Source organism: Mus caroli, unplaced genomic scaffold (genome assembly GCF_978045245.1).
Source record: "Mus caroli unplaced genomic scaffold, Mus_caroli_1 scaffold_2, whole genome shotgun sequence".
NCBI lineage: Eukaryota > Metazoa > Chordata > Mammalia > Rodentia > Muridae > Mus > Mus caroli.
This window is the reverse complement of record NW_028227257.1, coordinates 120,812,000-120,839,702: the sequence shown is the minus strand read 5'-3', so window position 1 is coordinate 120,839,702 and position 27,703 is coordinate 120,812,000. Positions and strand designations below refer to the sequence as shown.

General features: G+C 43.8%; 1 protein-coding gene across 5 annotated transcripts in view; it reads right to left on the bottom strand.

Moving 5' to 3' along the window:
- Wdsub1 (WD repeat, sterile alpha motif and U-box domain containing 1) overlaps positions 1-27,444 on the bottom strand; it is a 30,441-nt gene extending 2,997 nt beyond the window's left edge. Inside the window, exons 1-10 of one of the 5 annotated variants that reach the window (XM_021155470.3) lie at positions 27,328-27,444; positions 23,003-23,423; positions 21,538-21,722; positions 19,103-19,192; positions 17,614-17,707; positions 8,618-8,651; positions 7,139-7,179; positions 6,942-7,048; positions 5,868-6,047; positions 2,944-3,084 (exon numbers count right to left, since the gene is read on the bottom strand). In XM_021155470.3, coding sequence (XP_021011129.1) covers positions 2,944-3,084; positions 5,868-6,047; positions 6,942-7,048; positions 7,139-7,179; positions 8,618-8,651; positions 17,614-17,707; positions 19,103-19,192; positions 21,538-21,722; positions 23,003-23,400 — 1,270 coding nt within the window. In that variant the 5' untranslated portion in view covers positions 23,401-23,423; positions 27,328-27,444. Of the gene's footprint in view, positions 1-2,943; positions 3,085-5,867; positions 6,048-6,941; positions 7,049-7,138; positions 7,180-8,617; positions 8,652-17,613; positions 17,708-19,102; positions 19,193-21,537; positions 21,723-23,002; positions 23,424-27,250 lie in introns of all 5 variants that reach the window. The other 4 variants (XM_029474718.2, XM_029474716.2, XM_029474717.2 and 1 more) reach the window with 4 other exon arrangements.
- Between the last annotated feature and the right edge of the window lie 259 nt (positions 27,445-27,703).

Sequence of the window (27,703 nt, the reverse complement as noted above, 5' to 3'; positions counted from 1 at the left end):
TCTAGTCTCACATGCATGCACACATGCATGCACACATGCATTCACAAATGCCAACATGCATACACACATCCTCACACCAGACGGTTCAAGCTGTCCTACCAAAGTTCATCCCAAAACAGAACTCCCAGGTTCAGAGGACCACCAGGGCTTTCAAACAGTCTACACTGCCTCAGAACATCTCAAATCCCCGAAGACAGACAACTGAGAACAGGTGTGGCTGCTGACTTTTCATTCAGATTTGCCTACGTAAAATTCAACGATAGTTCGGTAACTGAGCTCAAACAGGTCACCAGGAAGAACTACTTTTCCTTGTTTGCTTGTTTTCACTTTATGTTAGAGCTTTATGGTTCATGTGTGCATGGGTTTCAGGGTCTTACCCAGCAGGCCTGATACAAACTACCAAGTGCCCTACCATTAAGATACATTCCCAGCCCAGACCTAAGGACTGCAGACTTTACACAGAATGAAGAAAAGTTCCTAGAGAGATCCTGGGAAGATGGCCCAGTGGGTAAAGTACGTGATGTGCAAGCATGAAGCTCCGAGTCTGGGTCCCAAGAACTCATGTAGAGAGAACCAGGTGGTAGGGCAGGGCTCTTTGTCTCTCTGTCTCCTACAGTGAGACAGGAGGAGGCAGGGGAATCCACAGAAGCCTGGGCATCCTCCACAGAGTTGAGGAACAAAGACCCTGTCTCAAGCAAGGTGAAAGGTGAGGACCAAAACCCGAGCTGTCCTCTGACCTTTGATGGAGTTCATGGACAACCACATTCACTGACAGCGGGCCGAGTCCCTTCTAGCTTCTATTGTATTTAATTTGTATGGAAGTAGAGTGCGTGATGTGGTCAGAGGACAACTTGTAGGAGTGACCTTTTATCTTTTCACTGCACATGCTCTAGAGGTCAAACTGAGGTCACCAGGCTTGGCCAGCCCTAGTCTCAATGTGCTAGTTCCCATTTCTAGACTTTAATTTCTAGAGAGAAAGCAAATTAAGTATACTAAAACTTTCTTGCTCCACTATGTACTGAATGAAGATATCTTTAAGATGGGCGGCCGCCCTGCAGGGTTAACACTGAGAACTCACCGATTTCAACCTCTTAACATCTTTCTAAATAATGAGTCCATGAGCCGGGCGTGGTGGCGCACGCCTTTAATCCCAGCACTCGGGAGGCAGAGGCAGGTGGATTTCTGAGTTCGAGGCCAGCTTGGTCTACAGAGTGAGGACAGCCAGGGCTACACAGAAAAACCCTTTCTCCAAAAACAAAAAAAAAAACAAAAAAAGAGTCCATGAAGTACCATAAATGCTTACTGCTCAGTATACAGTTCCTACTACTTCATTATAAAGGAACTACGACTTCTATTCCACCACTGTCACAAGCTTATCTCGATTTCAATCGAGAAGACTTTCAAAGGTCACACAGGTATAGGTAATAGAACCAGGCAGCCTGGCTCCAGCGTGTACACTGATATTCCGCGTGCTAAGAGCAACGTCCAGAAATGACTCAACAACTCAAGTTGTGAGCACAGTCTCAGTGGGAAGGTAACGCGTTAGCAGACCAGGCCGCGAAGGTTGTCTAGAAAGGCTTAAGAGGAAAGGTGGAAAAGAATAGTATAGCTGACATTTTCCTACAGAAATGCCAATCGGGAAGAGAGTGTGCCCTGAACAAGAGAACAAATACATGCCGTAGCAATGCCTTGAAGCAACACAGAGCAATCCATTCAGGGAACTCAACCGGAGTCTGACTCCCTCCCCATTGTCAGGCCTTCAGACCACAGGCCAAGCAGTCAGACCTGTGATGGTGGATTCTAAGAATTACGAAATGATCAATCAACGTGAAAATGATGCAGTGGACTCTGTCGAAATCAAACATTGTTTTTCCCAAAGATGCCATAGAGAAAATGCAGGCAACGCATGGCCTTACAAAAGACACACCTAGAATATCAAACTGATAACACAAAATGAGAAAAGGGCTAGAGGGCATGTTATGAAAGACATAATGGGAGGCATGTGGAAGGATGCTTCATTGCAGGGAGAGGACTAACAGCACGATGTGATTCAGGATTAGACCAACCAACACCACCATGCAAATATGGGCAGAAATTGGAATTCTCAGTTATGAACTTAAAATGGTGGATTCCCCCTGGAGAAACGTTTGGGCAGTTTTAACATGCACTGAGTAAACCACCTACGAGCCCCACTGCTGAATATTTTATCGTGAGAAAATGAGTCCAGACAAAGAGATCTCTGCATGAATGTCACGGCAGCTTCAGACGTGACAGCCCATTCACTGCCAGCTATGGAGATAGTGTATCTAGTGCAATGGAACACCACTCAGCAATAAAAAGAGATCATTTACTGATGTAAAACAAGATACATCAATTAGAAGCATCTGTGCCGGGCGGTGGTGGCGCACGCCTTTAATCCCAGCACTTGGGAGGCAGAGGCAGGCGGATTTCTGAGTTCGAGGCCAGCCTGGTCTACAGAGTGAGTTCCAGAACAGCCAGGACTATACAGAGAAACCCTGTCTCGAAAAACCATAAAAAATAAAAATAAAATTAGAAGCATCTGCAAGTTTCAGGCTTCTACTGAGGGAATTATGGGAGTTAGGCAGATGGTGACAGAGAAAGATACCCAGCGTCTGCCTCTATGTGCGCATGCATGCGAACACACAATCCATACAGTCTTTGTGGCTGATAGCCACGTGAAATTTTGAAACTTAATCACTTTGTCTTGATTCCAAACTTAGTATGCCCAGTTTATTTAGTACAAAATATATAGTGTGCTATTTTTTGGATTTAATGATTTTTCTTTTAAAAAGGAGAAAGAAACCCACTTAATAGAAACAAAATGGGAGTTCTGAACATGGCCCAGTCACAAGCTTGTGAGAAGTGTTCTCCTGCCCTCCGGGGAGCGCTTCACACGCTGAGCCCCACAGCGCCCACACATACCTGATGCAATGACAGGGTCCTTCATGAGTTCTCTGGTTATTGGGCAGATGAACTCGTCAGGGATTCCGGAAGAGAGGGAATCCATCTTGGCCCTGAGCTCTTCAATACTCCTCAGGACTTTGCTGCGCAGCCCTAGAGATTCTAAAAGAATATCCGTTACATTAGGCAGCAAGGGAAGGTCTGTGAAGTGAAACGTGCCTGGAAAGGAAATGAACTTTCAAAACTTGAGGCTGTGAAGACGGGTAAGGCATGGAGCCATCGGTATTTTCTCACTGATGGAGTTAGTGATTCGCTTTCACCTAATGGCACAACACTCAGACCAACAAAAAGTGGAAGGAGGGCTGACCTGTCTGGAGGCAGAGGACTGCAAGGGAAAACTCTGTAGTGTCCAGCAAGCAAGAGAGGGAGAGGGAAAGTACAGGCAATGTGATCTCTCAGTTCCTAATGCCAGTTATTGACTGCAAGTTCCAAGCTCCACAGCACCTCGCAGTATTCCGAGGGCCTGGCTGTGAACTCAGGCCAGTGTGCACACACAGGTCTAGTGACTGGACTGAGGGCTGCACTAATCCTGTCCAGAATTGATTTTCTTGCTCTTCAGCCTTAACAGTATGACAATAGCATTCACAAACACACAGGCTCACAAATGCCTTAAAACGTCCCAACATTGTGGACGGATGCTCCTTGTACAAATGTATGTATGACATAAGGAGTCAGCCCTTAGGGGAAACAAGGCCTCTGAACGGGAAGCGTCGGAAGGTAGAAGATGAGCGGAGGACACATCCACAGTGGCGCGCCTTATTCACCCTTCTTGGGAACCTGGTTCTGATGAGACAAGACCTCACTATGAGGGTTTCATTGGCAACGCAGCAATTGGCTTACCTTTGGATAAACCACTCTCAAGGGGCATGACAGTGCTCAGTCTCTTAGCAACAGTTCCTGTGTCCACCATGAATGGATACGCTCGCTACCTTGGGACCACCACACCCCACTATGCTTTACAGCGAACGCATGGCTACTCCCACGCCCCGAATGGTTAACAGATCTGGATTTTAACTGGCATTAGGAACTGGGAGATTAAGCTACAATGACGAATGTAGGCAAACATTTCTGCGTGTAAAATGCAAGCATCAGTATGTACGCCACCAGTTTGCCTCTTCTACTTAATTTTCAATCCCAACTTTAATTCTGTCTCAGCCCAATTTACTGTCTTAAGGAAAAGTATGCTTTTCCTAAATCTCAAAACTAAAGAAAGTTCTTTGTAGTTTAAAATAGAATTTGAAGATTAAAAGTTAACTTCTATCCTGAAGAGAAATAAAACACCGTTTCAACGCCCTTCAGAATGGCTGGCTATGTGGCGTGCATGCCTATAATCATAGCCTGCGAGAGGCGGAGGCAGGAGGATCACAGCGTCATAGCCACATAGATCTTGATATATAATACTAAGATATCAGATATTTCAGAGTGATATGAAGGACCAGATGTCCCAGTGAACGTATTTTCTAGTTCTGCTTCTAAATTACTGAAATTGCCAGTTTTCCAAACTTTAAATCAGAATGTTGACATGTTGAAATCTGTCACCATTGCTTTCCAGCCGTAGGCCAGGACCAAGTATGAAAACAAGCAAATCACACAGTGGTGTTAAAGGGTGAGGCTTTGGGGACAAACAGGATCAGAGACCCCAGAGAGTGAACTTATCCATCCCACTGGGCGAAGGCGAGGGGCAAGGAGGGAAAAGCACTGTCCAGAAACCAGAAATCACTCCTGCCGAGACACCAAACCTGCCAGTCCCTTCAGCATGGACTTGGCAGAATGAAGAAATCAATTTCTGGTAGTACCTAGTTTATAGGTTTTGCGATAGCAACTCAGATGCAATAAGACAAAAACCTAATAAGTCAACAAGGAAATGAAAACCAAAACCTAAAGGAGAAACCATATCTGCTGGACGGTGCTAATAACAAGAGGAGCCAGGGCTGGGGAGACCAGGCCCGCCCCCAGTGCTGGTGGGACTGTATAATAAACAGCCTGACAACATCGCCAGTGTCACACATAGAGTCATCTATGATTCACCAATTCTACTCTGAACAGATGCATTCATTCATCTGAAAAAAGACATTCAAACAAAACTTCATGTTCATAGAAGTATTATTCATTACACCTAAAAGCACGGCACTGTCCCGAATTCTATCAGCTGAAGACAAGCAAAAGGAGACAGGATGGAAAGAAAAGGTCACTTGTGGCAAGTACTAATATAAAATGTCAATAACGGGTGGGTTTGCACACAAAATACGGTTCCAAAAGCTAGAAAGGGAAAGAAATAAGGGATGGGATTTCTTTTACCACTGATAAACATGTTCCAAAATTAAATAGTGATAATGGCTATACTACTCTGTGAATATACTACCCACCACTGCCTAGTGTACACCTCTCTTCAGAGAGTCATTTTGACTGGTGAGGTATCTCAGTCAGTCAGCTGTCACACAAGCATGAGGATCTGAGTTCAACAGCCAGAACCCATGTGACAAGCCAGGTGTGGTGGCCCATGTTTATAATCTTAGCCCTGAGGATACACAGCCTGTCGCAAAAACAGTGTGGCTGGCTCCTGAGCAACAGCAGTTTGCCCTGTGCCCCACCCCCACATGCAGACATGCCTGTTACACGGACTTAGACTCACAAACACAAAGGGTTTTGTTTTGAAAAGTAAATTTTAAGGATCTGAACTGTAATCAAGTTTTAAAATGTGTAACTTCCTAAAATTGTAATTCCAAGCGAGGTTTGGTTACATGAAGAAATGCTTTCTTCTTCCCTCTCCTATGAAGGACTAACCTGGATTAGAAGAGGAAGAGGGAAGTGTGTGCAAGCAGCTAAGCCCATCAGCAGGGGACCTCACTAAGGCCCTCACGACTGCCCAGCTCCACTGTCCTTACCGATTTTCAAATCACCAGCCAGACTTTCCTTTGTGAGATGCAATAGTTCTTTCCCATCGATGTTGTTTGCCCTGAAAATACCGACGAGGTCTTCCAAGCCTTGAGCACGAAGCCACACGGAGACATCCTCCTCTGACCATTCTTCAGTGAAATGTTTCAGCGGGTCGTTCACGCTTCCTGCTTTAAAACACAGCAGGCCAAGTGAATGGCGAACCCCGTACTGTTTCTCCAGACAGCCCCACTTTGGACACACTGGACAGCATGCTAACCTCCTTCTCAGAAGTGTAGCAGCTCTTACAGTAGGGAGCACATGCTACAGCAAACGCTATTCTTTAGGAACGTCTTCTTCACTGCAGAAAGACAATTTTTGTTTTTGTGGTGCTGGGGAACAAATCTCGTGCCTCGTGCATGCCAGCCACACCGACCTTCACTTCTAGTCCAATTTTTCTTCACACTATAATCCTCCCACCAGTGACGGGAAATTCAGCTTGCCCTGTCACCTGCACATCAGCATACCAGATCGTCACTGCTGACAGTGCTCAATGTGAAACGCCTAAGCTGTAGGCCTGTGTTTCTCGGTGAGACCAAGGAAGAAAGCCAGCACGGTAAATCGGTAATTCCTATTCTGTCCTCAGGCTACATTTACCAGAAAAACCTAGCTCCAAACATAAACAATGTAAAAACCATGGGCATCGAGACACACGTGAATGTACATGCAAGCATTTAACACCAGTGTAACACAGGACCCTCTAAAGTTAGTTTTATGGCATACTGAAATTGGATCTGTACGGAGTGTTGAGAAAGGCAATATGAATAGCATGCCAGCCAAAGGACGTATTAAAGTTTAGGCTTGGGAGTATAGCTCTGAGGTAGAGCATGCAGGCTCGATCCCCAGCACCACAACAAAGAAAGTATCCCCCCGCCCCCCAGATTTCTCATTAGTGTTGAGATGGGTTAAGGATGCTCATCGCTTGGCCTGGGGCTGGAGTTTGCAGAGAGCACTTGCCCAGCAGGACGGAGGCCCTGGGTCTGAGAGCACCACGGAACAAACAAGGATGGGGTCATCTTACTGACCTTGGCAAGGTGTTTCCAGGTCAAACTGCCAAATGTTCACTGTCTTGTCCATCGAACCAGTAGCAAGTAAGAGAGTGTTGGGTGCAAACGCACAAGTCGTAACATACCTAGATGATAGACAGACGGATGCAGTCGTTACACAGAGTCTGGCTAATTTGTCAGTAAACACAGTAAACACAGTGAGATTCACTTCTGACCTGGTATGCTGAGTCAGCGTGTGTAGCACACTCTGAGGGCCCTGAAAGACAACAGAGTAACTGTTACTTGGGCAGGTGACAGGCTAGGGATGACGCCTCACTTCCAGGATCCACACGCTGAGGACATTACTAGCAACTAACTTGTCGAATCTAGCTTAGAGACAACAGGAGAGCTGACATCCCTAAGACTTTAGAGCCCTCTATACAGGAACCCCTGCCAGTTGCCAATTCGGTCAAGACTGCTAATAGAAACCCAATTGCATAATAAAGTACCAAGTACTCCTACTGATATAGCTGATCTATCTGTACTGCAGGGTCAGCAAATGAAAGTCGCTGACACTCCCGACTACACTTAGGCAGCCATCGAGGTACAGGTATTATCCTCATTAGGGGTTCTATCGTGATAAATAAAACACCATTTCTAAAAGCAACGTGGGGAGAAAAGGGCTTATTTTGCTTACACTTCCAAACCACGGTCTATCACAGAGGTATGTCAGAGCAGGAACTGAGAAGGAGAGGCCGAGGAGGCCTGCCGTTACTGGCCTGCTCTCCAGGGCTTGCTCTGCCTGCTCGCTTCCAGTACCATGGCCTCAGGGTGGGTGGCTTCTCACAGGCATAATTAAGAGAAATGTCTGACAGACTTGCCTACAGGCAATACAATAGAAGCATTTTCTCAACTGAGGTTGCTCTTCCAAGATTAAATAGTAAGGACGGGTGTATTTAGCGAGGAGTAGCTCATGTTTATAGATGAAAAGCAATGTTATAACTATTTGTGAATATAAACTATCTCATAACAAGCTGGTAGGAAATACCACAGCTCTGTTTCCTTGAGTGTTTGTTCCCAATTTTTGCAAGAGCATCATCTGACTTTAGTTCCTGTGTGGGTAAGTAATCTTCGGTTGATGGCACACTCTGCCGACTTATGCCTCCATTAACTGGCTGGCTTGGCTGAAGCCTGAACCCAGTCAATGATGTACTAGGCAAGGAACTGCTCTCAAAGATCATTCTCACCAACTAGCCTTTTGGTGAGATGTAAAACTTCCATTTTTATTTAAATTCATGTAATTCAGTATTTCCTCATATAAATCCGCCCCCATCTTATATTTGTCCAAGGCTATGGTAACTTCCTCGCATACGCAGGTCCCTAAACCCACCTGTACCCTGAGAACTATCAGCAGGCCCCATTCAGCCAACCCTGCTGTATGGAAGCCACCTATGATGAACGTTTGGACACTGGTGCTCTCTGGCTCTGTGTTCCCTCTTGTTAGATCTAAAATCCCATCCATCATAAAGACATTATTGAAATATTTAAGGTTTTTCCAAGTTATCTTACTATTTCAGCATTGTGAGAATGTATATGATATTCTTGGGCACCATAAATATCTATATAAAAACAAATATATATTTTTAAATCAATCTGAAGTGCAGTGGTCACATAAACAATTTATATAGTTCACATAGGAGATATGAAGTACTTACGATACCATGTATGATGACAGATTTATCCACTGACCTGAAAAAAAAAACCAAAACAATGATGAAAAGTTCTATAAAAACCAAGTGCAGCCTCCTGGAAAAGGGGCAAGGCTGACGGGGAAGCATCTGGAATAGACTGGCCGTGGGGGGAGGGGCTCTTCCTGTAGGAGAAAGACTTGTAAGACACAGAAAACAAAGACACTGCACCAGTGCACGTGGCTTACACAATTGATTAAAATAAGTCTTTTTTTTTCCCACTCTTAGAAGTCTTTCTGCCAGCACCATGCCCACGGCGAGGTCAGCAAGGTGAGTGCTGAGACCGTCTTTGTAACTGTCTGTATTATGAAAATGGACTAGGCTACAGTGAAGGCGGCACACTTAACGTTACCTTAACGTTCTCTGCTCAGTAGGCGACTGAACACTGACAGTGTATACTCAACTCAGAACCTTCGTCATAAATTCAAAATAAGAATTATACTTTGAAAACTTCAACTCTATGACAGGAAACATGTAATATATTTTGCATACAAAAAATCCAAAACACAGAAGGAAAATTACCAAATATTGTATATGCCAGACATAAATTGATAGACTTTCTCATTTAGTCCTGAATTCTGTAAATTACAAGTTATCATTTCTGAAGAATCTAAAATTCTTATGGAAATATCCATTTTTTTAGCATCTTTTAAATAAACCCTAAAGGGTGACATTAGTAAATCAGGCTGGGCTAACACATGCCTTTAATCCCAGCATTCAGAAGGCAGAGAAGGTGGATCTCTTTGAGAGTTCAAGGCCAGCCTGGTCTACAGATTAAGTTCCAGGACAGCCAGGGCTACACAAAGAAACCCTGTCTCGAAAAATCCAAAAAAGTAAATAAATGTTTAAAATTAAAAAAATAAAATAAAAAACAGAGAAGGTAACATGGTGGATGGGACTTCCCAATTTCATAGCAACATCACTGTTGTCATTCATCCAAGATAAACAATAGCTGCACAACAGTAGCCTCTAACTGTGGGGCTATGGAGCTTGGGTATGCTGCTGTACCCAAGCAGTGTGGCTGGACCTCAGCACCACATTAAATGTTAAAGATGTCACGAAAGACAAATAAAAAATCCATAGCGCCAATATATGCACACTTGCACGTGCACACACACACACACACAGAGAAAGAGAGAGAGAGAGAGACAGACAGACAGACAGACAGACACTCAAATCGGCTTAAGCTTCTAAAGGAATGATCCCCATTCTCACATGCAGCTGACCAGAGCCCATTCATGAGTTTGTAGCAAACACAATCCTGGTCCACGTGACACTGTGTCTCAAATGTGTACACTGCTTGGGCGTCTGGTCAACAACAAAACAAAAAGGGAATGCCACTTTGTGACACTGCCTTCAGATGTAACGTCACTTAGGGGGCAGGACTATTGTCCGTGACTTATGTGTGCACTGGATTGGGACAAGTGTTATCGTAATGAGAGTAAGGGAAAGAGAGAGGCTGAGTTTTAGGGAGTGTAGCGTTAAGTCACCTTCTGCTAGTCACTGTGGCATGTAAGGGAGCAGGTGGCTGCGTCACAGAACAACAGGACCCAGTGTTCACATGCAGAACCAAATAGAAGTGGGTGCTGGTGGGGGAGAAGGAGCACGTGTTTTCAGGAATAGGGTTTCTGGCCTTCTGGTTCCTTCCTACTTAGCAGCCAGAAATCAGACGGACTGTAGTTTAGGGAAAGGCAATGGGGTCATGTGGCTCAGCTCCAGCTACACTCCCTGGTTTTCTGATGTTATTAATTATGAGTTATGATCTAATTAATATTAATTAATGAGTGTGGGACCATGCTGCCCCAAAGCCAAAGGCATGGTGTCTGGGATTTTTTTGTTTTGTTTTGTTTTTTCTCATTTTTTAACACAGGAAGAAACCAAAATATCCTTTTTTTGTCCTCAAGAGAATACTGACTTAAATGGACTTGATTCTTTACTGTGCCTTCAATACTTTCTCTGGCAGGTCTCACATGTCAGACCTGCTTCTAAAGCTGTGGCAGAGCTGGGGTCAGAGGTCCAGGGGTCAGGGGAAGAACACATACCGACCATAAACCAGGCCTAGGTATGTTCTTTTTTTTGGGGGGGGGGGTTTCAAGACAGGGTTTCTCTGTGTAGCCCTGGCTGTCCTGCAACTCACTTTGTAGACCAGGCTGGCCTCGGAACTCAGAAATCCACCTGCCTCTGCCTCCCGAGTGCTGGGATTAAAGGTGTGTGCCACCACACCCGGCTGGGTATGTTCTTTAGAACACAAAAGGGAAAGAAAGGCAGCTTCAGGGCTGTACTGGGATAACTTTAGTCTGAGTTCCATGGAAGTCTCTCGTGCCTTGTGCCTTTTTATCCAGCCTAGCCGCTCTGATTCTGTCTGTGTTTATCACAAATGTGTTAGAATCTTGGTCCTCGCCATGGGGACATAAGAGGAGGCGGACTTCTGAAGAGGAAGGCCTTGGTGGAAGGCCATTAGGTTCCTGGCTGCCCTCCTCTCAAAAGAGACTAAGGTGGTTCTTTTGGGACTCCAAGTCAGTCCTTCTGCAAGCAAGTTGTAAGGAAGCTTGCACTGACCCCTGGTTTACTGTCTCGATACATTACTTCTTGGCTGTGTATGGTGGTGCACAGCTTTAATCCCAGCACTTGGGAGGCAGAGGCAGGTGGATCTCTGTGAGCTCAAGGCTAGAGAGTAAGTTCCAGGCAAAATTTATTTATTTATATATTATTTATTTAAAATATTAAAATATATATTAAAATTTATTTAGTTATATATAACTAAATATATTTATTTATAAAAATAAAATATATTTATATATAAATATATTTATATATTTATATATAAAAATAAAAATACATAGGTATATTTATTTATATTTTATATCCATATATTATATGTATGCCACACATGTACAAGTGCCTGTAGAGACTAAGAGCAAGTATCAGATCTTCTGAGGCTGGAGTTAAGGCTGCTGTGAGCCTCCTGACATGGTGCAAATGAACTCAGGTCCTCTGGAAAGCCAGCAGGAGCTCTTTACCACTAAAACATCTTTCTAGCCCCATAACTGCTTTTCTTTATAAGATACCTAGTCTTCAGTATTATAATGTAGTGAGGTGAAATGGACTTACATGATACATTTTAATCAGGAACACATTTCCAGTTTTATATCCGCCTATCTGCACATTTAAATCCTACCACTTTTCACATGTCAGCCCCGTCTCTGCTTACAGCTTCCAACCCAGGATCTTACTCTTCTATTCATTTGCCCTTGAGCCACTGTGTGCGCACACTTCCCCTTCCTTGTGCATTGGTTTTCTCTGTCTCCCTGTCTCAGGCTCACAGTCTGTGTCTCCTGATGACTGAGTGCACAGGAAACCTTCCTCTCGTATTACCCACTCATCTCTTCCTGCCTCACCCAGGAGCCTGCTTTAAGAACTTAAATACTTGTATTCCACCAGCTTATTTCAAATCACTCACTCATTTGTATATCCAAATGAACTTAAAATATCTAGAAAAACAGTTGAATGGAACCAAGAACAGTGGTTCTGGACCTGTGTCATGGCCCCTTCGAGGGATTGCATATCAGACATTTACATTACAATTTATAAGAGTAGCAAAGTTACACAGTTATGAAGTAGCAACAAAAATAATGTTTTGTTACCACACCATGAGGAACTGTATCTAAGGGTGGCAGCATCAGGAAGGTTAAGATCACTGCCTTAGAGCAGGAGCATATACCTAAAGCATTCAAAATTGCAACTTTATGTTATAAAAAGCTAGCCACCTAAGAGTGACACAATACAAGAAAGAGTGACAGACAACAGAGCTCTGAGAAGAACTGGAAAGAAGGCACAGCCAGGGCAGGGCTTCTCCTGTGGTGTGGAAAGAAGGGAGCTACCAGGCCCCAGAGTAATCATCATGGACATCAACTATGAGGGCTAGGACTCACAAGTCCCCATGTCCTGCAGAGCATGTTCCTTGCAGAGTGCTCAGCACATGAGACAGCCATACACGTGTTTAACCTCACATGATCGCTCTGCCCATTAGCCTGTTCCTCAGCCAGGAGAAGAAACTCAACTCTGAGCTCTCCTTTATAAGTCCTGGGTCAACAAAGAATTTGCTCTGTCTTTTGAGCAAGGCTCACTCTGTAACCCTAGGCTTTAAACTCATAATCCTCCTGTTGCAGCTTCTTCGGTAATAGAATTACAATCACAGTGCCCATGGCCCCGAGCTTTTTTTTTTTTTTTTTAATATTTATTTATTATATCTTAAGTACACTGTAGCTGACTTCAGACACACCAGAAGAGGGCATCAGATTTCATTACAGGCGGTTGTGAGCCACCACGTGGTTGCTGAGATTTGAACTCAGGACCTCTGGAAGACCAGTCAGTGCTCTTAGCTGCTGAGCCATCTCTCCAGCCCATGCCCCGAGCTATATATATATATATATATATATTATTCATCTTTTGATATGAACAAGACCCCATCTAAAACAGTGGCAAATATGATTGCTTGGTTGATTGTGTGGCAAGAACGGGAAGACCTGGGGAAAAGATTCAACAGTGTAGGCCAGGTGTTTTAAGCACAAGTTAAGAGCGCATCCATCTTGGCATTAGTCTGAGTTGCTCTAAGTCTTGAGTGTGCGTTAGACTGCCATAGCCTTAGAGAGATTTTAGCCTTAATGTGCAAGAGCCCTAAGTTCAGACCCAGCATCACCTAAAGAAAGAAAACCCAGCGGGACATGTGCTTACACACACACACACAGAATACATATAGTAAAATTATATGTGATTTAAAAGGAAAATATTTGGTTATAGTGACAAAAGCAAACTAAAGTAAGAACTTAGTTTTCTCTATATTAAAAGTCTTCCAGAGGACTTTTACCTACAAAATCATTACGTGTAGAATCTATTTGTATAACATATGGCACTGTTTCCATTCTACCAGAAAATATGTTTATCTGATGTACTGTATATAAGTCAAACTGTACATTTGTGTTGTTTACAACACAAGTATACATTGTTATTTATTCAGAATTATATTTGTACTATATTTTCAAAAGGGTATTTCTTTTTTTTAATTTTTAATATTTTTTATTACATATTTTCCTCAATTACATTTCCAATGCTATCCCAAAAGTCCCCCATAGCGCCCCCCACTTCCCTACCCACCCATTCCCATTCTTTTGGCCCTGGCATTCCCCTATATTGGGGCATATAAAGTTTGCAAGTCCAATGGGCCTCTCTTTCCATTGATGGCTGACTAGGCCATCCAAAAGGGTATTTCTATTGTTGAATTCTGTCAGCTATTATAGTTTTTAGTTCATAATTACTGTATCTTTTTTTTTTAAAGATTTATTTATTTATTATATGTGAGTACACTGTAGCTGTCTTCAGACACTCCAGAAGAGGGCGCCAGATCTCATTACAGATGGTTGTTAGCCACCATGTGGTTGCTGGGATTTGAACTCTGGACCTTTGGAAGAGCAGTCGGGTACTCTTACCCACTGAGCCATCTCACCAGCCCCCGTACTGTATCGTTTTTATGTCATTAAGTCAAAGTGACTCTTCCTGAGTTCCATCCTGCGTGGCTGGTGAGAGCCAGCCCTCCATTCTAGCCACACCCACTGCCTCTCTAGGGCCTCAGAAGCTCAAGCTTCTAGCCCAGTGGTCCTCAGCCTTCCTAATGCTGAGACCCGTTAAGACAGTTCCTCATGTTGCGGTGACCCGCAACCATACAATTATTTTTGTTGCTACTTCATAACTGTAATTTTGCCACTGGTATGAATTGTGATGTATCTGATATACAGAATATCTAATATGTCACCCCAATGACATGGAGTAGTATGACTCGTGCAAGGTATGACCCCCCCAAAACTGGCCCCCTGTGATCTAACTCAGGCTCCCTGTTTCTCTAACTGCCTCCCAGAAGTCTTGTCACAGTATAAATCCATGTATCCCTCCACTAGGCCAGAGCACTTAGGGGCTGTCTCTGAGAACCTAGGGGCATGGCTTACGACCCTCCTGGGTCTCTGCTCTGCAGTTCCCTCCTTCCTACTGCTGTTTGTTTTTATTTAAAGATACAGATTTATAGCCGGATGGTGGTGGTGCACGCCTTTAATCCCAGCACCTGAGAGGCAGAGACAGGCAGATTTCTGAGTTTGAGGCCAGCCTGGTCTACAGAGTGAATTCCAGGACGGCCAGAGCTACATAAAAAAAACTTGTCTCGAACTCCCCCCCCCCACCACCAAAAAAAAGAAGATACAGATTTATTATTTATTTACTTATTTACTTGTGTGCTTATTATGTGTTTATGTCGGTGTGTATGCACCACATGTGTACATCCAGATATTTGAATTTGGCCACATGGACAAGAAAGAAAGGAGACAAATACAGTAATCTAATTTTGCTGTTACAGAATGTGTAAAATTATAGAGTGGGCAATAGTAAGTCTAGAATATAGAGAATCATGCGTCATTTCATTTCAAAACAGTAAGTATTACAAACAGAGGCAAACGGATGAATTTTCTCGGAAAGCTTTTCTGGCCATAGTGCATACTAAATTTCAAGAATGTTTAGGCACTGAAGCAAGGCTCCTCCCACTCTCCAATGAGTCAATCGTGGGTTAGCTCTGCAGTAGTGCAATGCCTGGCATGGGCAAGGTGCTGAGTCTGATTCCTAACATTGCCAAAAGAGGACAGAGGCGACTGGGGGAGGGGGCAGAGCGATGGCACAGTGCTGGTGCAGAGTACCTGTTTCAGCACCCAGAGCCCTCACCAGTACCAGGGTCACCCAGAGCCTTCATCATTACCAGGGTCACCAAGAGCCCTCACCAGTACCAGGGTTTTCTGCCACCGCTGGCATCCTTGGTACCTGCACTCACATGCACACACCCTGATATGGTCACACACTCATGCCCATAAGTATACACGATAAAATAAATCTTAAAAGTTAATGTCAAAGGAGGATGGAGCCTGTCTTATGGAAGTGTCTAGGAATTTTTTTAAAAAATCTAAACAACAAAGGGATCATATCTTTTGTTTTCATCTGAAAACAGGCTAGGATGTCAAACTACAATAACAATTTTATGAAGAAAAAAGATTATAAAGTAACTGAGCCAATCGTGTGTGTTCAAATGAAGCTGCATAACATTTGAAAGCAATGTTCCAACTGAGAATAGGAATCATAAAACTTGTCAAAAGAGCCTTAAAAAAAAAAAGCTGATGAGAAACTTCAAAACTGAAGTTTAAGCAAACTTGTAAGTCGAGAGACTGTTGAATGTAGTACAGTAGGGGCTGGAGAGATGGCTCAGCAGCTAACAGCACTAACTGGTCTTCCTCAGGACTTGAGTTCTAGTCTTAGCACCCACAACTACTCATAACTCCAACTCCAGGGCATTTGACATATGCACTTGGGACACATACATGTAGGCAAAACATTTGTATACATAAAATTAACTAATTAATTAATTAATTTAAAAGTTTTAAGTAGCACAGTAGTTGAAGAAAGCATTAGTAAAAGATTAATCAAGAATGAAATATAAAAAGTTAGAAATGAGCTGGAGAGATGGCTCGTTGGTTAAGGGCATTGGCTAAGTTAGCAAAGGACCTGGTTTGATTCCCAGCACCTACAGGGTGACTCACAACCATTTGTAAGTCCAGTCCCAGGGGATCTGACACTCTCTTCCAGCTTCCATGGGCATCAGGCATACATGTATTACACAGACTAAGCACTCATACACATAAAAAAAAGATAAAAATATAAAAAAGGCTAAAAGACATAACAGTCAGAGTGAGAAGGTACAGTTTGCATTTAACTGACATCTCAGAGAGAGGGAGGGAGGGACAAAGGCAACAGCAGAGGAGGTAAGAATCTCTAAAACTTGATGGAACATTATTCCACAGATTTAGGAAAAGGATCCCTAGCATTGCTGGCCACCGTGGTCCACACCATGCAATCTCTGCATTCAGGAGATGCAGATAAGCGATCACCAAGAGTTTAGGACCAACCTGGTCTGCAGAGCAAGTTCCATCCAACCAGTGCATTGTGGTCTGGCCGGATGGCTCAGTGCGTAAAGGTGCCTGTGGCCCAGCCTGAGGACTTGTGGTCACTCCCTGGTACCCATGAGGAAAAAGGAGAGAAGCCACTCTTCCAGATGCTCTCTGCTATTCACCCGGAGAGCACGCTGCCCCGCTGCCCAGCTTACTGGTCTAAACAAAAACTCCTAGCGAGGTAAAACTAAGCCCACATGTAGATATGCTAAAGCGAGTGTAGGGAACACCACATACTAAAAGTTTTAGGACCATCTAGAAGGGAAAACATGACTCACATTGGGAGTTTCCTTTCGCAATGAGACCGAAAGGTAACTTTCTCTACAGCAACAGATCATTTAAATATGCCCAAGCCTGTCTGCTGTGAGCAAGGCTGTTTACCTTGGAAATAGGTGTGATTTACCTGCTCATCTTATAAGAAGCACAGGGAGAAAATACATCACAACAAGCTGGCTGGTGGTGGTGGCGCACACCTTTGATCCTAGCACTCATCAGGCAGAGGCAGGTGGATCAAGGCCAGCCTGGTCTACAGAATGAGTTCCAGATCAGCCAGGGCTATACACAGAAACCCTATCTTGAAAAAACATAAGTTAAAAAAAAAAATCAAAATGAATCTCTACCATTATTGTTTGGGGGAGTGGATACAAACTAACCATGCTAACGTAGCACTATACCTCTCAATGGATAGAATTTAGAAGACCCAAATATGAAGTACAGGAAAGGATAAGAAACAGTGGGCTGGTGGAATGGCTCAGCAGGTAAAGGTGATTGCCACCAAGCTTGATGATCTGAGCCCCGGCCTAGAACTCATTGAGGGGAAGGAGAGGAAAAATCCCTACAAGTTGTGCTCTGACCTCCGCACACACACTATGGCACCAACAACAGAGAAGGTCTCTAGGAGCATTAAGGCGTTAATTATAGATAGCTTACCCCGATGCAAGCATCTTTCCATCATGTGAAAAAGCACAGGCCAGAACAGGGGCGCAATGCCCACTTAGTGTGCTTTTATATTTTAATTCAAAGCCTGTAATTAACAAGGTGAGAGAAATTAGCAAGCTGATTATGCCTACAGTTTAAGTCAATACTATTTCATTAATACACTTAATAATGTGAGTAACAAAAAATAAAAGCATAAAATTCTTCATGCAGCTTTGATATCCATTCAGATAAGCAGATAATATAATATAGTTTTATGAGAAATTTTTTAAAATTCAGTAGAAGCTGGGTATGTAGCCCTATGTCCAACACAAACATGGTCCTATAATAATTTTTTTCTTATAACCCATTAAATCGATCAGTGCTGCCAATGACAGCTTATTTTAAATGATATACTCTGCAAAAACTAGGCTGAAACAATTTTATAATAACCAACATTTTTAAACATGTGAAGTGTGTGCAATTTATCTGCCAGATAAGTTAAAGATGGGCTGGCCAACTGCCTAAAAGCCTTAAAAATATCGAATGCTTACATTTTGTAAAACCTGACACTACCAAACATTTTGTCTTCTGTACATAAGTCACTTGTAATTTACACATTCTACAAATCCACAATATCTATAGAACTCTTAGAAAGTACAACTATAGCTGGGCAGTGGTAGCACACACCCTTAGTCCCAGCACCCGGGGCAGAGGCAGGCAGATCTTTGTGAGTTTGAGGCCAGTTTGCCCACTGAGAAACCCTGTCTCAAAACTAACAAACAAAAGAAAGTACAACCATAAAATCCTTTTTATGCTTTTTAGAATTACTAAAAAATAAACACAACTCTCTTTAAAGTAAACACACAGAACTCAGTGTGTACTGAAGCCAACATATAGGATAGCCATAAGAGGTTATGGGGTATGGGTGACATCTGTGCTGAAGGGCCAGCTGTGGCCAGAGACATCCACATTTACCCAGACAGGAACGCTGTAAGAGCAACAAAGGCTTCAAGCTCAAAGCGGGACAAATGGGTTTTAACCTGGGAGAGCAGTAGGAACCTTAAGACACTGACAGACTCCAGCACACAAGGTGAGTTTTCAAGTGTTCATCTCAACAGTCAAACAGAAGTCAGCTACGTCACTGCTGACTGTGGAACTCGTACACAGAAGGGTTTATATGCGGGTCCAGGACGCAGGCTTATCTGTGCCCTGTGATACCATCAAGCAGAGTAAGGTGCAGAAACATGCTGTCTAAGGAGGCTTTCTCTGCACACGGAAAAAAACAGGCTGTAGCTGGAACTGACCTGCTCATCTTCCTGCTTTCATCTCCCAAGTATTCAGATTTTAAGTATGTTCCACAACATCCAACTAAATAAAACATTCTTAAAACAGGTTTTTACTATCATTTAAAATATCCAGAGTATCTTAAGTTAAAAAGAATTTTTTAAAAAGGTAAGAATCTTATGTAGGTCACAGGTAATTTTAGATGGTTAAAACCTACCTAAGACACGGGTAATAGTAACAATCCAGAGTTTGATTTCACAGTCTTGACCACATGACGCCAACTGGTAAGACTGGAGGCCTTCTCCGCCTAAAAACAGCAAAGCAGAAAAACACAAATAAATACCAAGAATTGATAAAACATTTAAACCAAGAAGTTTTCATCATATTGCGGTCTGTTAATGTGACTCACTTATGGCATGTAGACCAGGAATGTTTGTTAGCTAACACTAATAAAATGATTACAGAATTTTTTATGTATTACATAGTTTTATAACTTTAGTCTAAAATTGACTTCTTAAAAAAGTCCTTTAGGCTCAAAGTTCTGTTAACATTTTATTATTATATATTATAATATTTATTAAATATAATAATATTATCAAATAAGCCAGCATTTAGCCATGAAAGCAGAATATCTTCCAACTGAATTTTAGAAGTTACAAGGCTGTCATTAATGCAAAAGAGAAATTAGAAAATTCAGCTATTTTAAGAATGGTAAATGGTTAATCACACCCAACGTAATTGCCCTTTGAAGTACCAATTCTTAAAAGCCTTCTGTAATGCACAAAGAATAATAATAATTGATTTTCCATTTGATTTGGCCAAGAGGAAAACTTGAATTACATAAATGTAAAATCATATCAATCCAGCTGATCTGCTGGAAAATATTACACAGTTTAGCAAAATTAACCAAATCAAGTTGGCATCTCAGAAGTCGGTGGCAGCTCTTCCACAGCTGCTGCCTAACAGCACAGTCGCCATTTTACATGGTGGCTTCACATGCACACACCCTCCTGGAGGTAAAGGGTCGGCCCACCCGGAGGTGCTTGGTCTCCTGGCTTGCGTCACTGCAGACCCTTTGGCAAAAGTGAAAACTTTCTTGCCTAGTTAGTGTGCCTCTTTGCAATGTTCTTTTTCAGCAAGTGCATGCCTTAAAGACGTGGAGAAGGTACCACAAAAATGGGTGAAATGGTTCCTGTCTGTTATAAGCCATTCTGGGAATAAATAGCACAAAACAATCATCAAAAATGTTTAGCTAAATTAGGCAGAGACTTTGAAGGAAGAATGGGTTCGTTCAAATAAAACCTATTAAACATATATAAAATGTTAAAAGGTTAAAAAAGAAAAGATTTCATCTAATCAAGCAATCTTGACTGGCGAGCTCTAGTGTCCACTAGGTAAAGGGCTCAGAGGGAGATTGCTTGAAAAACAAATTCAATACAAGAGATGGAAAAAACTGCGTGGCGAGACCGTGTAAAGCCGGGACTGAGTTTCCACACTTCAATCAGGGTTAGGTTCGACATGCTAGACGGATACTGATGTATTGTGCTTTGGGATTTGAAATTTGACCTTCATTCTACTTGAATCACTGAGGGCTCTGGAATAAGGGGAATGTGGAAGCCACTCTGTCTTCTTGCTGTGCCAGGGCTGCCGCTAGCATCACAGCTAGCAGCATGAGGGGACTGAACCCTATGGTACACATACCAGATTTGAAAGGCTTCCTATGAGGGGGGAGTTTAGTTAATTTGTATCTATTATCATTCAACTGACATCCACCAGGGTAAGTTATTTACTCTTGTGGTTCCTCTGTTGCTACAGATACCTCAGATCTGATGACAAGACTAGAGAGGGCAGAGGCAGAATCTCTCCTCTAACAAAGGCAGGGAAAATGAACAAGCCTAACCGCCCTATCCAATGTCTCTACTGAAAACCAAGAGTTTAGTTTAATCAGGAATTCTTGTCGCATCTTTAAAGAAAGAATGAGTTATGTTGTCAAACATCTTAGTCTTTAGAAGATTAAATTAGTAAAGGTGAAATGTTACTTCTATTTCCAATGTGTTGAGTGTACATGTTCACGCGTGCACAGGCACACTGGAGCCAGAGATCGGTATTAGGTGGCTTCCCACAGATGATGAGAAAAGCTCTATCAGTCCCAATCTGGACCCTGCTCATCTGGCTAGGCTCATGTGCAGGCCCCAGGGTCCCCCTGACTCAGCTTCGCCAGTGCTGGGATTACAGAATTACAGGGGCGCACACGCCACTGCTGGATTGCTTGGTGGTGCTGGAGACTCAAACGTATGCCTCCTGGCTTGCACAGCAAGTTGCTTAGCAACTTTAGAGCCCCATCCCTTCCTGAATTTATAAACTTCCCGTTTCTACCTCAATTTTAATTTTTGAAAAAGACAGTAAAAGCAACGGTGCAAGCGAGCCTACTGTGAAGAGCCGAATTGTCCTGCACAGACTTTAAAAGAGACAAACTTTTCCTGTTAGAGTTCTTCACGATTCATGTTGATCTACAAAGAGAAGAGGCAGAAGGATGATTCCGAAATAGAATGGAGAGGCCCTCAGTACTAACGATGACGTGGAGACTCAAAGGACCAAGTCACAGGAATTACAGACAGGGAGCCCGCGCTTAAAAGAGTGAAGCCAACCAACCAGAGAGAGGCTGTGAGGAAAAGCTGCAGCAGGTGATCCCGAGATCGTGCGCCTTCTCGCTGTGTAGACACCTCATCCTGTCATCCCACACTGTCAAGTCCCCGCCGGAGGAGCCAGTGACAAAGAGGCCTCCATCGGGAGAAAACGCACAGGCCACCAATGAGCTATCCTTGACGCTACCACACCTGAAACAGAACAGAAAAGGAGGGCGTGAGGGTCAGAGGCTCTGACTTTCTATTACAGTCCCTTAGAAGTGACAGAACCAGGATGCCTACACAATAAAGCGTCAGACGCTACTCACGGACACACTTTCTACAGGGTACAGCAAGGTCTTAAACACAGTAGCTGATACCCATGAGCCTAGACCTGAGCTACAATCTCATATCTTTATATTTTCATAGCAAGTCTATGAGCACATTAAAACCTCAAAAAAAGCAAAAATCAACCAAGCCTAACAATGGCTTTATTTAAAGATTTATTTATTTATTTATTTATTTATTTATTTATCATAAGTACATTGTCGCTATCTTGAGACACACTAGAAGAGGGCATTGGATCCCATTAGAGATGATTGTGAGCCACCATGTGGTTGTGGGATTTGAACTCAGGACGTCTGGAAGAACAGTCAGTGCTCTTAACCGCTGAGCTATCTCTCCAACCCACAGTGGCCTTATTTAAAATATTCAGAATGATTTCTTACTGAAAAGACATGCTATTAAAATAAAAACCACATTGAATTTCTGTATTCAAATCAGATAATTCTAAGACTCTGCGCCTCAGCATCAAACAAGTTCATTATGAACAAAACCCACATGTGTACCGCAGTTCTCCTGGGAAGACAGTTCAAAGTGCTGTCCTGGCAACACTGGTCCTCAGATAAGAAAACAAACTGGAGAGCCCTGGGCAATTAGAGCGCTGTTAATCACATGCAGGAAGGAACCTGGGCCACAGAGGTGGAAATCACTCCTCACCAGTGGCAAGCCCTCCTTAGCCAGGCACCCATCCTTTCTGAGCTGTCTGGTTATGCTAGGTTAACCCTTGAACACCGCTTAAAAGCAACACTTTCTTCAGCTCTGAGGCCACAGAGGAGCAGCAGTTGTTGCCCAGCTCTACAGACACCAGGCAGGGAGAACATGAGATGATTTCAACTGTTCGCATAAAGAAGGTTACGGTTCTAGAGTACTTAATAATTTCAACGAATGCATCAACTATGTCTGTTTTACCACAATGAAAAATAAAATTTGCCGGGCAGTGGCGGCACATGCCTTTAATCCCAGCACTTGGGAGGCAGAGACAGGGGGATTTCTGAGTTCGAGGCCAGCCTGGTCTACAGAGTGAGTTCCAGGACAGTCAGGGCTACACAGAGAAACCCTGTCTCGAAAAACCAAAAAAAAAAAAAAAAAAAAAAAAAAAAAAAAAAAAATCTTAACGGGATTCAAGCCAGGCAGGGTTTAAACAGCCATACCTATATAGTTTGTATGTCTGTGCATTCCACAAAGCAACGGATCCATCGGCAGCCCCTGACGCTAGGTAGGCAGAGTCTGGGGAAAAGCAGCAGACGCGCACAGGGCTGCCACCCGGCTGCTCCAACACGGTCAGGGTGTGTCCGCTGTGCGAGCTCCACAGCACCGTAGTCCCGTCTGTCGAGCATGATGCTAAAACGTGTCCTGAGGGTGAGAAACAGCAGCAGTGGACGGCATAGGTGTGAAACTTCAGCGGGGAGTACGGCAGTTCAGCAAAGTCACTTAGGGAGTACAGGCGGATGGTCTTGTCCAAGGAGCAGGTGGCCAGGAGGGCAGCCGAGAAGGCGCAGCAGCTGACGTCATCACCGTGATCAGCCAGCGTGTGAATCAGCCTCACCATGTTCCTCACACAAAGTAAACAGCCTGTGAGTTTTTAAACCAGTCAAAGTCACATGTCACCCTAGAAATCAGGGAAATCCAAGCCTGCGTAAAAGAATCTACCCCACAAAAGTCCAGTTTTTAAGGACAATTCATTACCTGGGATAATTTGGAGGTAATGATTAAACAACAAACCCAAGAGAGCCTGCTTCATTTTTGGAGCCTAAAAACCAGCTTTACCTCAGACCTATTAATGTCAACTCAAAAAATGTTACAACTTTTAACTGTATCAGCTGATCCCTCCACCAGAGAGCCAAGCTATTTGCTTCACAATATGATTTACTGATGGAGGGAAAAATCCCAAAGTCTCCTTCAAAATGTAGCTGTATTGAAAGCTGCCTTGTCATGGTCTGCACAAAGACACAAAAGGTTTGAGGCTTGGAAACCAAATGCTAATGGAGCAGAGTTGTCCAGACCACACACAATCCAGAAACACATTTTAAAAACCTAAAATCCAAATTCCTTTCCATAGCTCATAAAAACATACGGTCTGATCCCTTTTTGTAAATTTCAGCAATGTTGACTGATTTCATTTACAAATCTTTGGTGTTCCTGGTGTTTATTCTAAGGTAATTTTTTAGACTCAGTTTGTAATAATTACAGGTTTCATCAAGACATTTTCATTCTGTTTGTCTTTTTAAAATTTCTCCACTCTCCTTCCTGATCTCTGGATCCGTTCCTTCTGGAAATAACACCTTCTGCCTTCATGTTATGTGATATGTATACATATATATATATACATACATACACACACATATATATGTATAAAATATGTGTAGTGTGTATGTGTAGCATATGAGTGTTTGCCTGTATGCATGTTTATATTCATGCATGCGGCATCTGCAGAGAGCCAAAGACGGCCCTGGAACTGGAGGTACAGGCAACTGAACTGCTATGTGGGTGCTGGGAATCAAACCCAGGTCCTCTGGAAGAGCAGCCAGTGCTCCTAACCATTCTCTTCCTGCCATCCCTGAGCTTTCTGCTCTTACTGAGTCCTTTCTAATTTCATGACCCACATATCCCCACACAATTATGAGAATTAAGATCCAGAATCTTATCTTCAAATCCTCAAATCCTCAATTTTGTGTGTCTAGTTTGGAATACATGTGGAAGCCAGGACACTGGACAAGGGTACTGGGAACAGGGAGACTTTAAAGAGCAGAGTCTCAAGGGCTGCTCCATATACAGAGTACAGATGTTCGGGTACTGGGGCAGAAAGACTTAGTTTGGGAGGATGGAAGAGATGAGGGAAGGAGAGTGTGAACCAAAATGAAGGGTTCCAAGAGTCATGGAAACCCCGTTGAAAAATATAAAAGTTCTGAAGGTAGATAACTTTCAAGACTAGCTAATACTGCTCTAGACACATGCCTGGTGGGACTTCACCTATTTTTGTTACTTTTCTGTTGTGGCGAAGACACTATGACCAGGAAAACTTATAAAAGACTTTATTGTGGCTGGTGACTCCAGGGGATCAGAATCTGTCATCTTGCTGGGGGATATGGCGGTAGGCAAGCTGGCCTGCCACTGGAGCAGTCGCTGGGAGCTTCTATCTGATCACAGGCAGGAAGCAGAGAGAGCACTAACTGGAAATGGCATGGGCTTTTGAAACCTCAAAGCCCAACAAGTCCTCCAACAAGGCCTCCAACAAGGCCACATCCCCTAATCCTTATCAAACAGTCCCACCAACTGGGGACCAAGCATTTAAACAGACGAACCTAAGAGAGCCATTCTTGTTCAAACCATTACACTTCCATGGGAATTGTTGGTTGGAGAAGCCCCAGAGGTACCCCCAAACAGCACAGGCTCTTGCCAAGCCTTGGTTGTCCACCAGAACTAGATGACAAAGCTCTACTGCTGAAGGTTCCACATCTCTTGGTTCCAAGATACAAAGAAATGAAGCTACAAGTGACCTGGAAACCTCCTCCACGCTGGCTAGCTGTTAGTGCCATTGGTGCTATGGAGAGAAAAGACAACTCTTAACTAGCCGAGACTCTATGAACTATAATCATAACCTGCCAGGCAAGATGGAGCCACCATTGTAATAGTGGCACAGCTCTTAGGGAGACAACCAATCCTTCTCTGACTGGATTTGTGGACAGATGGGAACCAATGCCCAGTACTGAAAAACCTGTCTATAGCCTATGCCTAGAGAGGTCCTGGGGGAAACTTATTACTGTTGTTGAGCTTAATTGATGAAGAGTCAAACTGTCCTTCTAAGTATCTGTGCTTATAAGCAGCATAGCCAAATAAATGCTGCTCTCAGCCCTAGAGAAACCTCTCTTTGCAATCGACGGTGAATGCAGAGTCTCATGGAATTCAGTATAGATACTGAGGCTAAGGAAAGCTGAGGAATCAGCCCGAAATAAGATGTTTATAGCATCCCTTCTAAGGCTTAGGAACAACTGTAAGACAGGGAACCAAAAGACTTCAAAGGCAGCGGACAGAGGAAGTGCTCTGAAATCCCACTCATTAGATATAGCACTGCCACTGCAATCATAAACGCCCAGCAACCTCGTTACTGTGCTGAGCTCGCACAAGGCTGGCCCTGTCAAGATGGGGATCAGGGGAGTGGCTTATGAGGCACCACTACTTACTTCTGAACTATTGGCCAATGGTAGATTCTGGGAGAGGGAGGCATTGTGTTCAGGTATCCATGGCTGACCAGCATTTGTGTGAGTCCGGCTTATTTCACTTAGCAGGGTCATTTCTAGTTCCATCATTTTCCCACAAATATCATGATTTCATTTTTCTTTGTGGCAAAGTAAAATTCTATTGTGTATATGTACTGATTTTAAAAATTCATTTGTATCAGTTTAAAAAATCCAACTGGCGACAGTCACCTAGGCCAGTTCCATTTCTTGTCCTATGCAGCCCTGTACCGCACACAGTGCATGTATCTCTGTGGTAGAACTTAGACCTTTGGCTATAACAAGAAGTTGTGCAGGCAGGTCGCATGTTAGTCTTCTGCGAATGCTTCATACTGATTCCTGCAGCGGCAGCCCCAGTGTGCATTCCCACCGCCAGTGACCATAAAGAAGTAGGCACCCTGTCCACATTGCTTATCTCTGCAACCACAGCATGCAAGGCAGTGCTAGGTACCTAACGTGCTCAAATGAAACTCCGTTTCTAAATATAGGTGGGTTTGCTTTTAAATGTTACATATGAAATCTAGCATGGAATGATTTAGAAAGTAAAGCTTCCAAAACAAAAATCTAACAGTGGACAAACAGTATAATTAAAAATTAGTGCCGGGCATCCTGGCCTGAGCCTGTAACACCAACACTAGGGAGGCAGAGGCAAGACGAGGATCAGGGGTTCAAGATCACCTTCAGCTAAACAAGGAGGTAAAGCCTACCTAACTAGTCTCAGAAAGCCAACAAACGAATAACAATCGCGGCTGAAACCATCCCTAAGAAACAGATGTGGACCTCGACTTGTAAAATGGATAATCTCTTGTCTTCATCTAGTTTACGGAAATCTCTACAAATAAATAAGTAAATGTTTTCATTTTCATTTTCTTCCCAAAGTTCAGCAGCCTTCCCTCCAGGTCTATCATAGCCTCACAAAACAAAACAAGCAGAAACACTCCAACAGGTTCTCGGAAAACAAGCTCAGATGGAGCTTTCTGGAGCCGGTCCAAATCCCCAGAGTGCCAATGCAGCGAGAGACTTTCCGAACCGGCTCCGGCTCTCTCTCGGCGCGCAGGAGGCCGGGCGAGCCGGCAAGCCAGTGGGGTGTGCGTGACCGCAGCCCACCCGGTGGCCCGGTCCTGCCCCCGCCCCAACGCCACCTGGCGTGCAGCCCACACTCACTTCCCTCGCACCCGGACTGAGAGTCCCGCCTCCGGGCGGCTCCTCCCCTGCGCGGCTCCGGGGTCGAGGTCACGCACCTCCGGGTTCTGAGGTCACCAAGTCTGCACTGCCCCAGGCTCGGCCCCGGGCTGGGCCCCGAGCTGGGCTGCTGGGCTGGGCTGCTCACTAGGCAGAGCCGGACTCACTGGGTCACGTGTTAACGAACTGAGGTGGGCGTGGCTGCGGGGCAGGGAGAGCCGCGCAAGCCCCACCCCGCGCCCGTGCTCGCGCATGCGTGCCCGCGGCAGCTCCGGTAGGACGGTTACCTGTGGGCTTTGGCAGTGGTAATTTGCCTGGAAGTTGGTTTTTTTGCTTGTTTGTTTTGGGTTTTGTTTTGCTTAATGGTCCAATTGGGACTATATCATACTGCCGAATGGTAGTTCAACTTTTTTGCTCACAGAAAAAAAAAAAAGT